We start from the raw sequence: 14,354 nt of genomic DNA on the forward strand, positions 1-14,354 counted from the left end.
CATGAAGGCTGAGAAAAATGAGAGAAGAAAGTGAAGGAGGAAGGGAAAAGAGAAAGGAGGGGACCTAAAGGACTGGCGCTTCAGCCTCGCCAATCAATGGGTGAATGAACATCAGGTGACCCCCTCACACATTCACTCCCACTTCAATCTACAAAGGCTCATCATGGTACAAACTGATATGGTGATCTGATCACAATATCATTCGAAGTGTCAATATTTGTAAGGCAAAATCAATGACGCCAGAAGTCAAAATAACCCATACTTCGTCAGAGCTGAAGGGAATATGACGAAGAACTAAACTGATGCAGGATCTAAGACCACTACCGAGTGAGGTAGAAACTTTCTCATGGAATTAATCAGGTCAAATCATAAATCGAGAAGTGACATAGGGAACGATCTTCACCTCCCCAATCAAGCCATTATCCACCAGTTCGGGCAACGGGTCACTCAATAGAGGCGCAATCCCAGATATCTCAATTTCATCGTATATACTCCGAATATAATTCCACATTAGCGATGGAACAATGGCAGTCACTGCATTAGTACCATTGGTGAGGTATGGACCAATGTCAACTTTAGGATTCGTGAAGTCCAGAGGCCCCACATCATGGCCATTTACGGACACTTTGATGCCTTGCGCAATTCTGGGAAAAGTGAGGTATGCACCATCAACATCGTAAGCAGAATTCGGGGGCCAAGTAAATGTAGAGAGGTAGTAGCCAAGACCGGAGGCGTTTTGAAGCGCTGGGATTTCGAGCCATGAGACCAAAGTGTCGAGGTGGTGAGTTGTGTTGCGCTTCATGGCTTGGGTGGTGGCATCTGACATGTTGTTGGGAGCTTCCCAGTGTTCCGCGATGAGCGTCCAGTTTCGTAAGTGAGAAGTAAGAGAGGTGGAGTTGAGGGCGAGGTCATAGGTAGTTCCGTTGGAGAGTTGGAACACACAGTCGTTGCAGGGATCGGTGGATGTGTGGAGGAGGAGACCGCCAGGGGTGCTGTAATTATAACCCAGGACGGTTGAGGGAACACGTGAAGCGTGAAGAGACGGGGTCTCAATTTCATACTTCAACTCGTTGCTGAAGGCAAAAGCGATCGTTTGATTCGCAGCAAGGTGAAGAGGAATTACTGTCGTGTTCCCGCTTCTCTTGTAATGGAGGAAAGGGCTTCGCTTGCCAGTCCAGCTATCCAAAAGGTAAGGTGTCTTGGTTGAGCTAACAGTGAGATTGCCTTGAGAAGCCGAATCTTTGGAGAAGATAAAAAGGTAGTCCGTGTTATTATCCGTCCGAAGAACTGGATACCAGGTGCCATCAGAATGAACTGCGACGCGCGGAGTGAGGTTGAGCTGCTCGAGCTTTGAAGCAATTTGCCCAAACCCAGTGGTATAGACGTTTGGAGAACTCCTGAGTGCCTCTAAAGCAGCGTAAACCGCGGCCTTATCGGTCGCTTCACCATTGGGATAGTATCCCGGAAAACCGCCACTCAGAATGACGGGGAGTCCGGCATCGGCGTACTGTTGGAGCTTGTTGACACCAGCCAAAGTGACATTCTGATCGCTTGTTACGACAATTGCTTTGTAGGCGGGGGAGTGAGGGGCCAAAAGGCCGCCTGCTACAGATGCTTGCGAGAGATTCAAGTTTGCAGGTGATAGATAAGTGTAAGTGTAACCTGCATTAATCATATCATCGGCAGAGTACAAAGTCTCAAGCTGAGGACCAGTCATTGAAACTCCATTATACAGAGCGATGTCGGTTCGTGGCTGGCCAGCCTGCAAGATGTACTGATTCCGGCTGATATAGTCAATGGCGTCTGAGAACCCATGGCCCCATGCAGGCTGCTTGTTATAGTAGGATTCTGCGAAAAGCATGAAGAAAGATGTATACCCCGGCCACGTTGTCTTATGGTAGTTACCAGTATATGACTGGCCGTGTAACACAATCTGATTGACGCCACCGGCAAAAGCTGTATTGATCTGCCCAAGTAGTTCACTGACCGGAAGGGCAAATGCCTTTTCTAAGTTAGCGCCCATTTCATTCGAAATCACGTTCTTCTGAGCGAGATTTGCGACGCCCGAAAACTGACGATATCCATCGATGTTATTGTTGAACGCAAGACTCTCACACTCCGGGGCAATGACATGATTGATATTTACTTCCATGTTGATCGGCAGGTTGTAGGAGACTTGGGCTGAGTAGCCTAAGCCCAGACCATCTAGCCAGGCTGAAAGCGTGTCCAAGTAAACTTGATATCCTTTTTCTAGAGCAGCACGGAAGTCATTGACGTAGCCTTGTCCCTGATCCTCACGGTCCAAGACGCATTCCAGATTACCAGGGTATGACGGCTGCACGCCGGGGTTATTATTTCCGTACATGACGAGAGGAAGGTACTTGCGCAGCTGATAGCCGTTGATCTGCTCGAAAATATCTGGAAGGGAAGGTGACCAGGAAATGTTAGACTTGATTTCGATGCTGTCTTCCCAGCCATAGCGGCCGACCTCTTGCAAAAGGGACTTGATATCAGTATCAATCAAGATGTAGTTCTCCCAGAAGTCAATCGTAGTTTGAGCACCACGAGCGCTGAAGTGATCAACTGTGTAGGAGCCATTATCGAAAATGCTTCCTGTAGAGCTTTCTTGGATGTCAAGGTTTTTGACAAGGTCCTGGTACTGATAGTAGGCAAAAAGACGATAGGTTGAATGTTCGCTAACATTGAATGACAACGACACTTTTCCATCAACACTGACCGCATCTGTATGATCCACTAGTGACCCTACTGCCAGGACCAAGCGTGTTGCGTTATTCGCAGGGGTGAAAAAGAGTCTGCTCGCGGGATTGACAATTGTAGAGGTGTTCACGACCCGCGCGGACACCAGAGAAACAAGTTCACCTGTTCCCCAACCGGGAATTTGACCGTTGTATGTGCCATTCGGCGGGACACTGACATTAAATGGTGCCTTGGAATATCAGATTACGTCAAGACATTCTATTTGAAGGGTATCCTACCAAATCCCAATGAAGCCCCTCATCATTTGGTTTGGCTGGAACGCCTTGACCTTGACTCGGACCCAGAGCAAAGTCAAAGATCATGCCCGTGCTCTTTGCACTCTGCAGTGAGGCTTTGAAAATGGAGTTGAAAGCTGGTGTACCAAAGCCACACGTAGCCCAGTCGGCACCAGCGGGCTGTGGTGCCAGCGAACCGCCGTAGTTGTAGAGGCCGAGGAGCTCCACCCCTCCAGCACCTATTGCGCCAGCCTCTCCAATATCCTTCACCACCGTATTAGTATCGACACTGGCATCGGGGAGCCAATAACGAAACTTTAATCTGACGTCATTGGCCGGGGATGCAAAGGTCCCATGGTTGCTAGCTGCGGCTGCAACCTGGGTTATGATGGAAAACCCGATGTAAAGAAGTTTGATGCTCATGAGAACACTGATCGGAGTAAAGGCGAAAGAGGGAATCTAAGTTTTATACGACACGATGAAGACAAATGAGCGGTTGCGACTGGATAACTGTCAATGCTTATATTGTACTATGTGGTGAGCGCGAGGAAGCTTTGGTTCTCAAGTCCTCTTATACCTACATCTTGTGTGGAGCGCGGAAACAGACCAGTCCATCGTGTAGAACAGGCCTTCTGGATGCGGTAAGTAAGACTGACAATCGTAAGCTTACACAGATAGGTCAGAATGACTAGCATAATTGATAAGCTTTACGAGAGGAAGTGTGAGTGGGAAAAGGTCAGCATCGCGGCTTTTCCGCCTGAAGAACCGGCTTCCCTCCGAAGATTGGCAAGTCCTAGGGGACGCGTTCCCTTCCCCTTCCTTACTATCAATCTGGGGGGAACCTTAATATTACTGGAAAATCAAGATTGCTACCCACTATAGCAGTAGTAGATGAAGAAGAAGTCGTAAAAGAAGTCTCTCTTGGCACATCATTCGGCTTATCTTCCTCGTATCCTTGAGGCATTCTGCTCATCAGCCATCACACCACGATTCCATGGTGGCTTGGCAGACAAACATGGATAATCAAAGCGACAAATATCAGCACGATGATAGACTAATCGATTACTGAGGATAAACGAACACCCGCCCGGTTCCCCTAACGCTGTATGAGAAGCCCGATTATAAGGGAATGTGACCAGCAGAGACCGAGTTTACGACAGGGAAACGGAGACACATTGCTTCGGTGTATCGGTGTATGGCGAAGCGATGAAGCCAGTGGTGCCGAGAATGATGGACAGGCTTCTTTCCCAGTGGGTTCAAATACCCGATTCTAAACCCGCTGATCTTTCAGTTCGGTTAAGGATGACTGAAGACGGTCTACACTAACAGCTCGTCTCGGCAACTTTTAACGCTAGCTCGTAACCACCATGGCCATAGTTGGGCTGCACGAGAATGGTTGGGTCAACCCCATCATAGGTACCCCTCATATCTGTCATGGTAAGAGATCGACATGAAGCGGTCGCTGTGACGAATGTGAAGAGGAAATTTGTTGGTCTTTGCGGTACTTTCTTGTCACCTTCGGGATCAGTCATTTCGAAGTTCGATTCTTAAAACTTTATTCTGTCCGCTTATCATCAGAGTAAAGTCCGGAAATATTATCCTGTTTCTTGCTCTGACATGAAACTACTATGCTAGGTGACGAACCCATGTTAGCTTTAGACTAATGCACCTCGGAACTTGGTTTCGAAGGTCCTCCGGAAAATGATGAAGCCCTAAACATGCCGAGATCTACGGAGTACAAGGTATCTGCACTGGTCCACCTAACTTGGTTTCTGCAGGCCCCATTCTGAAAGAAACTATGTGAAATAGGCCAATCCCGACGGTTATACTTTTCTGCCAAGATTACTCACAGAGTAGTATTCTGTCATGGTTGCGGGGCTTGAATGGGGTAGCTGTTACTAAGCGGCCAACGCACGGTCTATCATAATTTAAAAAGCCATGGCAACATCGGAATGGGGTCGGAAATCCCGAGTGCTATCAAGCTGACGATCCATGCCTGCCGAAGATTCTGCATCAATCCCCTCAATGCCTGGCTCCCCAAATAATGCAGCTGATGCGTACGATAGCATTCTCATATAACCTTTCACCTGCCGCATTATTTCACATATCTCTCACAAGTGCGCTCCTAACCATAATACACATGAGAACGATACAACGTTCCAAGTTGTTGGATATGTGTCGATTACATCTGCTTGATCCAATCGCGAACTAGGACTGTACTCACTACGAAGCATAGAACGCGCTACTCAACGAAGCTAATATAACGATAATATTAAGATTTTCATTCAGCCTGAAGCCAAGAAACTAGACCATACTGCTCCGGGCTCCCTTTTAATGTGACTCACCTCGCTCATCAATATAATTATTTGAAATATTCTGTGTCAACGCTTTAAGCAGTAGACCAAGCATGATGATTGCGTCTATCTGTAGAGCAGATGAAGTGATATGTCCCAAGAATCCCTCTCTCTCGCCCGATTTAGCCAAGTCTGGATTTCAGTACTAATAAATTCATCACTCAGAGATCAATCATCAATGTCGCTCCCCACCCCAGAATATTCTGCGGCTCCAAAGGCTTGCTTAAGAACAGACGAGCAAACAAGTCCACAGGTGCCTCGTTCTTCCTTTCAAAGCTGTAAAGCTTTGATTGTCTTATTATTAGCTTTTCCCGCTGGCTCATACATGCCATAAAGAGCCTAGCATGTTGAGGCATAACACAGGATACCATAAGTACCGGGAAATATTCCTCATCACTGAAGAGATATGGGTACTCTTCCTTACCTTCGCCGTCATTTTCGTCAAGTTTCTCTCTTTCGAGTGCTGAATCCACCTTCCGCTGATTCGCACGGCCTCTCATGGCTATAACTATAGCGCTAAACTCGGAATATTGAATGGTGTCTTCCCGGGCCATCTTGTCATCGATAAGATGGAAGGCTATATGTGGATAAACCTTTCCTTTATTGTCGGGGGATGGCTCCCTTACGCACTCGACATCCCACCAATTCTTCTTGCCGTAGGGCCATGAAAGAAGGGCTTCCAACCAAAAAGTACTATCTGGGGCTCTGTGAAGAATTATGTTAGAGCATTGCATTTATGCCGTAATTAGAGCAAAACTTACTCGACAATCTGAAGGCCTTGTTCAGCCTGTGCCTCACATGTGGCACGATCCTCGATGAGACTAGAAATTTGTTCTACGCGGTCTAAAGACCCTATTTCCCAGAAGCGATTTTGGCTCTGATCAATGTCGAAAAATTCTCGTGCCTCGCTCGAATCGACTGGATATTCCTCCAACTTTGCCAACTCCATGGGGTGAAATAAAATAGGAGGAACCATTGTCAGGTTGGATTTCGCATTATCCAGATTTTCGAAATCAAACTGAACCTTATGCTCGACGTCTCCGAGGCTGGCAATGTTGATATGCCCATCCTCAGGCACGTTATTCCTCCATTCCATTATGGTCTTGAACAGCCCTTCAAGAACGATGCGGTTTCTGGTAGTGCTAGACGGCATGGTCGCGATCTTGTTATGTAGTATCCTTGTGGTGCGCTGGGACATTACCACTATCATCGCCCTGTCTACTCCGAATGGCTAATATTATATTGCTTTGGGCTTGGTTGGTGGAAAGGCTGTTTCAGCATGATGTGACGAATACATCAATTGACGGAACACGCTGTAACAAGTGCGTAGTTATGCCGCGTCGGCGGGAAAAGAGGTGGAGGTTCCGACAAAGTCCTGCCGAACTTAGAGTAACTCATCATAAGTACCATACAATGGTTGGGATCACAGTTGAACTTCCTGAAGATGTGGGTTCGTCTCTAGCAGTCTGACCGGCATGGATAAAGGCGTGATCTATCCCTGTCTCAGTCAGTGCTGCTGAGATATGGACCTCCTCGCCTGGAAAATATGTCCAGACAAGGGATTTCTCTTTCTTGAAGACCACTTGGTCCCAAGAAATTGGAAGCATCGCTTGTATCTTAGGTGTGGTACTAAGGAGCCACTCCATGCCTCCAGTGTTGAATTGTATCTTGTCGGTTATCGATACTTTTGCCTGAGTAGTCATTCCGAGCCAGCTTGATCCCAGTATCAACTTGCGTAGCTTGCTCATGTGCCAGTGTGCATGCTTAACTCCCTCTTCAATTATGAGGAAGAGGTTTCGCTAATGGATGATCTCATAGGTTTAATATGTATGATGCTCTTCTGGTTCACAAGCTGGCGTGATTACCTTCTTGAAAAGCAGGCATTATGTCTTCTCTGATTCCCTCGCGACGAGTGGATTGATTCCCCAGGAAACTTTACTATATCATTCCTCCCATTCGGTGACCAGTCTCTTATTAGACTAGAGATTATAATAGAAATAATAATCTATATAGTATTATTCATGCTGGTCATGTTGGGTAGGAGTCAGAATATATTGAGGGCTAAGTCAGTTGGAGAAGGCTTTTTATATTAGGTGGAAGATTAGAGTAACAGTTAATGAGTAAAGATAGAAGAGTAGTGACATGCAGGCAACCAGATAGTAAATTGCAATAGTTCGATGCTGATAGTTCTTCTACATTCATATATCCATTCCCTGATCAGCTATACATTCAATCATATTAGCAGCAGTGATTACTCCTTCTCTTTCTGCAGCAGCATTCAGGGCTAGGTTGTTACTTCAGACAGTGAAGAACCTGCATTGCTAGGATATTATATAACAAGCTCGATCGAGTTCAAAGAAGATGAGTTGGAATAGATGAAATCTCTCTCATTCACAGCATCTCATGCTGTTAAATTCCCAAATGCATGCAAGTCACTCGGCATTAATTCGACGTTTTCACTTTCTGTTACAGCCACAGATCCTTTTTTCAGGCCATACAACGTCTTCATCATTTATTAAAGAGCATGAGAGCCCAGAGGATGCTGCTTTCATTACTGCAGAGCGCAATATACTAGCGTTCAGTTAGATGAAAGGATTTTGTAGGTAGCAAACCATCTAAACATTTCAGGGAAAGCACCTGATTTTTATCTTACCTGAAAAATGAGGATTTCTTTCAATTATCGCGCTATCCACAATGTATCAATATAGAAATGAATTGAAAACGAATAGACTACTGATATACTTCTGCAAAAAAAGCATCTGCAGAATTCTGTCTTATATAGAAGTCCCTAAGCACGCTCCTCAACCACATTCCTCGACCCTCCCATGAGTGGATCTGTTTCTCCTTCACCACCAACACTGCCACCTACTCTCCTTCTTCTCATCATCCCCAAGACAGCCAACCCCCCATGAACAATCGCAAACACCACCGTGCCTCCAGCCGGCCAACCAACCCGTACGTACCAAACAATGGATCGGAACGGCGTCAGGACATCGACACCACTCGGGAGACTCACCCGAAACACCCACGAGACAGCCAGCATGGTCAATACGACCGCTTGGAGAACCAAATCACGGACCCTCACCACGCCCGAATCCAACGACAGCGAGCGGAGTTGAATAGCCTGGGGGATAATCGAGCAAATGCAGAGAAGGGTGAATATAGTATTAAGGAAGAAGAGATGAAACCCTGCAAATATCGCCACGCCGAAGTCGGGTTGACGCTCACCAGGTTCGTGAAAGATCGAGGGGAAGAGAGCGTCTATGAAGAGCGGGATGATGGAAATGAGAGCAAACGTCGTGTACAGGATTGCGCTAAGGATGCGCGTGTGTGCCTGACTGCGATAGTGGGGAGGGGGGTAAGTGAGACATAAAATGAAGCTTGGGCCGTTTCCAGTTAGTGTTCGGGTCGGCGGAGCGCGGACCGTGGAAAAGGATACTAATCTTACAGAAGCAAGAGCAGCACCCAATCGACACCCAGCTGCACTAGGTTCAGCCAATCGCCGATTGTTCTAGGATTGTGGACGAAAAAGCCTGGTGCATCGGCGCCAGCGATGGTCCAGTTGACGGCTCCGAAGAAAGCATTGGTAAAGCGTTCGGTGGTACTGAGGAGATTGAAAAATATGTAGAGGAGGGAAAGGCCAGTGCTCGTTTTCTGGGACCAGATCCGCCAGATTTGAGGAAGGAACACTGTGATCTCGAGACCGAGGAGGACTCTGTTTGGGGTGAAGACTCAGTAGGATTGCATATACCTGCAGGCTCTGATACTTACACGCGAAGCCAGTTAGGGCAGGGGAGGGTCATCTTTTCTGGTATTCTCTCCACTATCTCCCCTGTTAGGCCCGACCTGTGGGTGTATTTGAACGTGTAAAACTTGGGAAAGGGATTGAAAATTGGAGGGGAACCGTGAGTCATTCAGAAACATGGTTAAGGGCTTGTATCGGAAATCAGGAGAGGAGGGGGTATATCTCTAGGATAGAGAAATACTTTGAACTAACTACTAATCCATGTTAGATCCATGATATTGAGTGCCCCGGTTGGTGGAGGAAGTAAGCTGTCAGTAAGCTAGCAAGTGACCCACCGCATGAATCGACCTATTTAAAGACAATTCACGCAATTTACGAGTTAGACTCTTACTTTCCAGCCCCAACCTATTCCCGATTTTTTGCCGCCTACGACCCTGATAACTGATTTTCCATATCGTCTTTCAATGGATACGTACATAAGATGGAAGGAAAGCAATAGGCTGTACGTTGAATACAACGACTGTGAAATCACCCGCTAAGAAGCGTTTCCATAGGCCTGATACCCCACTATTAGTCCTTGAGCTAGATGGCAGCCCGACACTTTGGACAGAGGATAAGGAAGCCGGCTACTCATTTACAATTATTTTACGCAGGGTTCTAAATGATCAACAGTTTTGGCTGCGCTGGCAACCATTCATAGATCCTAGCAAGGAAGAGTTTATTCTATTGTCTCACAATGTCGAGAGGATCGGTGTTGAGGAGCGCTCGAGATATCCATCATCATTATCAATGATCGAACAATTCCCCAATGAGCCGGCATCTTTCTATGTTGAAGAGGCTAAGAAAAATTGGGACCGCAGTAAAATAACTGTGCGAGAGAGCTTACCCGATACCTGGACCAAGCTCCTAGAACCGGGGCGCACTTATACCATTCTCTGGACGGGCCAAGAAATTCCATACTGGGATTGGGGTACGCCGCAGCAGAAAATGGAAACGAAATTAGAGAGGTCTCCAATAGTGATTCCAGGCGGTGCACACCTCACCTTTACCGTACAGGAAGGGAGGCGCCCCCCCATTCCTTCACCTCCGACACCACCGCCAATTGATCCTAGCGAGAGAGTGTAAGCCCTTCGACTCCAATGGAGAAGACTTTTGTCAGCTGATATCAAGACAGTCCTGGCGCACCAGTCCTGAGTCTTGAGCTGATCTGCAGCTCAAAAATGCCTCCTTCTGGAAATCTAGAGATGTCGATCAAGGTCACATACCACGGTCCATCAGCCGACCCTATCACTTTCCACACCTGGGCGTTCAGCCCAATTAATGCCTTCAGCGTCTATCGTCGTATTTCTCCCGAAGAGTCTAATCTGGGGACTGAGAAAGAATGGAAGACATGCATAGGCGATCGGTCAGCACATGTCTTCTGGGATAATCCTGACAGACAACTTAATGTGGCGGAAAACGAAGAAGGCCGGTTCACAAGCCTCTTTCCCGGGGAATCCTGGTCTAATTCCTGGTCGTTACCAGCGGATGGAGATTGCCGGCCCGAAGACGCCCGACCTGGCGAGCAGCTCCGATACCAATTCACAGGAAATACGCTCGACTGGTGGGATTGGGGTACGATCGAGGATCACGCGCAAACTATTGTAACGCTGCCTGGCTCGGGGATTGAACCTATCAAGCCCCCGAAGGACAATGATGGCCGACCGAAAGTGGTCATACCGGCTTCTGATATATTGGAGTGGACTGTTCCCCAGTGCTATGACTCTCAATATCATTAGCTATACTAGAGATATCTACCATGTAACCAGGATATAGTTTCAAAAAGGCTTGCAGGAGAACCCCAAATACTCTTCCTTATTCAGTGGCGGGGAATAGAATGTCGTATTAAGTAGAAGGTCTTCATGTAGTGCCGCTTCAATAGAGACATTGACTTTGATGGCGGGGTACTGAGGCTGTCCCCGCACTTATCAACCCAACACGCGGGGAACGCCAGCAGAAGAGACACAGTGAATTATCTTCCTCTCGTCAAGGATTTCTGTCATTATGGGACAAGGCAGACTGCAAGACAAAATCGCTATCGTGACAGGAGGAGGCTTCGGATTCGGGGAAGGAATCGTCCACAAGTTCATTCTCGAAGGTGCCAATGTGGTGATTGTGGATATCGATCAGGAAAATGGAAGACGAGTGCAGTGTGCTCAGCCAGAGGGACGCGCAGTCTTCATTCAAGGAGACGTATCTAGCGAGACTTCCTGGGAGAATGTGCGTGAAGTAGCACTGGAGAATTTTAAGAAAATCGATATCGTCGTCAATAATGCAGGGATTGTCCATGCAGTTCAGGTATTGGAGACCTTTTATCTTCCAGCCATGATGTCCACTGACGGTCAAATTAGCCATCTCTAGAGACCTCGGAAACCATGCTAGACCGCATGTATAAAGTCAATGTCAAGAGTATCTATCACTCGGCCAAAGCTATCGCTCCCTACTTCCAGGCGCAGGGTGGGGGTGTCTTCGTGAATATCTCAAGCATGAGCTCTATTCGTCCTCGGCCGAAGTATGCTTGGTATTCCGCTACTAAAGGCGCAGTGAGTGCGGTACGTCTATCCCTTTCTTTTTCACTTTGACCTTGTTCATGTAGAGAATCTTACGATATAATGGCCGTAGGCTACCAAAAGCTTGGCTGCAGAATTCGCGAAGGATCACATCCGACTCAACACTGTGTGCCCCGTTGCGGGTGAAACTGGAATGTAAGCGTCAAGCTTGATTACCCGCTCTCCCAATAAAAGCGCCTCTGCTACCATAAAATTCGTTTTAACGAATAAAAAAGAGAAAACTTGCATGAGGGCTAATACATGGCCAGGATGCCTCTGATTCTCGGCGGAGAGGACACACCCGAGAATAGGAGCATTGTTCTCTCTACCATCCCTATGGGGCGATTTGCTACCCCGGCGGATGTTGCCAATGCCACTGCATTTCTGGCAAGTGATGAGGCCTCGTTCATCACGGGGGTGGAATTACCGGTAGATGGGGGAAGATCATTGTGATTGATGTCCAATCAATTATGAATATCATGAGAACCCGAGTGTATTGGCTATTTCCAATGTGCGGACCCCATAAGCCATCTGACACCATCGATTAAGTCCTGGGTAGCAGTCTTCGTTGTGGTCAGCTCAGGAAATATCCAGAACGCGTGGGGCATTCCCGAGTATACAGCAACCCGCACTGGTATGCTAGACATATAGTCAGTCGTAATTAGGAGCGCACAGTTTAGAGGAGCTACTGTACCCTTTTTCTTCAAGTTTATCCGCATAAGCTAGGGCCTCGTCGCGGAGTGGGTCACGGCCACATATCATGATAAAGCATGGCGGAGACGCGTCAAGACGGCGGAACAGTAATGGAGATACCGTAGGATCTGTCCGGTCATAAGGCTGATACCACTCAAGAAATTGCTTCATTAAGTGTTGATTGAGAATTGGCGTATCAACGAACTGATCCATACTTTTCAGTCCCATTCTCTGATGATGCAGCTCACTGAGGCACAAGACTGGAGCCCGAAGAAGCTGACCCCGCACACAGACTCCCAAGCTCCGATATAGTTGGCCCAGAACAGCAGCCTAGGTAGAAAGTGTCCCATTTATGTTAGTAAAGCATTACCCGTTCGGGTACTAGACAGCATGGGAATATCATACCAAGTTTGCCCCAGCACTGGTCCCGCCAACGTAAATCTTACTCTTGTCAAAGCCATGGGTAAGACTGTTTTGGAATACCTATTAACGGAGGTGCTGTTAGCTATACCTAGACCTTTACGACAGAGACAAGTATGATATACCCAACGAAGTGCTGTGATCGAGTCCTGAATGGCTGCTGGATGCGGATTCTCTGGGGCACTGCGTGATCCCATTCAAATGATTAGCGAGACCTCAGAAACAGTAGATCACTTACAGGCGATAGTCAACGCTGACTATATTGAGTCCGATTTGCACGCATAGCGCCCGACAGGTACTGTCTTCTCCTTCCAGGTCTCCCATTGCCCAGCCGCCTCCATGGAAGCTTCATGTCCGATACAACACTATTAGACCGCTCCGAAGCATGACATCTTTCCGAAGACATACTATATCATGACAGCCCCATTTGCTTCAGGCGATAGCGGCTTGTATATCCTCAATTTCAATTTCGATGGAAAATCTGTAATTAGGTCATAAACGTCAAGTCCTTCAATTACGGACTCTCCATGATGCTGTGCGCGCATTTTGGCTTCGCGCATTGTTTGACGGAATTGCTGTATTGAACCAGTCAGATTAGGAACTTTGTTTCTGTTGTCGCTATAGAACTAGACTTGCAGTCAGCTCTCTATTACTATAAGGGTATCTCCTTAGAAGAATTGCAAGCGTCTAACTTCTTCCCATTCCACATTCTCTTTGCCAAAGGTATCCCGTTGCGACAGCCACTGGCTACTGCTCGCACTGGGCATTTGCTGTTGACTCATAGTTGTCCACTAGTTAGTACTGGTTAGGCCTAAGTATACTTGACCTTGACATCGAAAGACCGCTATCGACCTCCAGAAAAACAAACACGGAGACGGGTTGCATATCATGTCATCATAGTGATTACTGTATGATACATGGTAGTCTCTCAACGTGTTTGCTGGCACCATCTACCAGTGAATGGCAGCGGGAGTGAAGGCGACCTCGCCTGACTAAACACTTCCGACTCCTGTTCCGTCACTTTAATGTAGTACTTACCAAATCCCAACTTCTCCAACCTGATCGTCTTAGCTTCATGATGCTACTGTATAGCTATCCCGGATGGCCTGTTCGAGGCAAGGCTACGAAGAAGATCAAGTGCCCATTGAATGCAAAGGGCAGAAAAGGAGGAAGGGGGATGCGAAGATCACTCGACAACAAGTGGCCGAGCTTGTGGCCTGGGTAAAGGAGAATCCTGATGCCCGGAACTCTCCTCCTGTGCGGTTGTACGTATCATCCTTGATCTAGACAATCGTTTCGAGAATCTAATTCGCTAACATGTATAGTCGTCCACACTGCCCCGTTAACCCGTACGTCCACTTACGGGGCAGTGTGGGCAAGAGATCTTCTTGGAGAGCCTAGAGTATGGGCAAGACTGGATCAAGTATATAGAAGGCAGGGGCAGAAGGCGGGCAACTCTTTTGCAACTCTACATAGTTACGGTCCGTACGACATAAACAAGGTTCCTGATATGAGACTTCTGGCGCCCGTGATTGTCGCCATGTCCTATTAATGGAGGCTG

The 14,354-nt window shown here is 47.3% G+C and overlaps 5 protein-coding genes across 5 annotated transcripts; 2 read left to right on the forward strand and 3 right to left on the reverse strand.

The window, feature by feature from the left end:
• Nucleotides 1-361: 361 nt before the first annotated feature.
• Nucleotides 362-3,416, reverse strand: BDQ94DRAFT_156377 (uncharacterized protein; the record flags this gene model as incomplete). The annotated part of the gene is made up of 2 exons (XM_026768620.1): nt 362-2,947; nt 2,997-3,416. The coding sequence occupies 2 exons, from the start codon at nt 3,414-3,416 to the stop codon at nt 362-364; spliced, it is 3,006 nt and encodes a 1,001-aa protein (XP_026631405.1).
• Nucleotides 3,417-5,508: 2,092 nt separating this feature from the next.
• BDQ94DRAFT_165529 (uncharacterized protein) lies at nt 5,509-6,500 on the reverse strand (the record flags this gene model as incomplete). The annotated part of the gene is made up of 3 exons (XM_026770330.1): nt 5,509-5,631; nt 5,725-6,052; nt 6,109-6,500. 3 exons carry the CDS (start codon nt 6,498-6,500, stop codon nt 5,509-5,511), a joined length of 843 nt encoding a protein of 280 aa, XP_026631406.1.
• Nucleotides 6,501-8,135: 1,635 nt separating this feature from the next.
• BDQ94DRAFT_165530 (PQ-loop repeat-containing protein) lies at nt 8,136-9,150 on the reverse strand (the record flags this gene model as incomplete). The annotated part of the gene is made up of 3 exons (XM_026770331.1): nt 8,136-8,727; nt 8,796-9,062; nt 9,119-9,150. 3 exons carry the CDS (start codon nt 9,148-9,150, stop codon nt 8,136-8,138), a joined length of 891 nt encoding a protein of 296 aa, XP_026631407.1.
• Nucleotides 9,151-9,881: 731 nt separating this feature from the next.
• On the forward strand, nt 9,882-10,870 carry BDQ94DRAFT_165531 (uncharacterized protein; the record flags this gene model as incomplete). Its single annotated transcript, XM_026770332.1, has 2 exons — nt 9,882-10,213; nt 10,267-10,870. 2 exons carry the CDS (start codon nt 9,882-9,884, stop codon nt 10,868-10,870), a joined length of 936 nt encoding a protein of 311 aa, XP_026631408.1.
• A 265-nt stretch (nt 10,871-11,135) lies between these two features.
• On the forward strand, nt 11,136-12,133 carry BDQ94DRAFT_156379 (oxidoreductase; the record flags this gene model as incomplete). Its single annotated transcript, XM_026768621.1, has 4 exons — nt 11,136-11,429; nt 11,483-11,683; nt 11,754-11,836; nt 11,950-12,133. 4 exons carry the CDS (start codon nt 11,136-11,138, stop codon nt 12,131-12,133), a joined length of 762 nt encoding a protein of 253 aa, XP_026631409.1.
• Nucleotides 12,134-14,354: the final 2,221 nt, after the last annotated feature.

Source organism: Aspergillus welwitschiae (genome assembly GCF_003344945.1).
Source record: "Aspergillus welwitschiae strain CBS 139.54b unplaced genomic scaffold BDQ94scaffold_2, whole genome shotgun sequence".
Lineage (NCBI taxonomy): Eukaryota > Fungi > Ascomycota > Eurotiomycetes > Eurotiales > Aspergillaceae > Aspergillus > Aspergillus welwitschiae.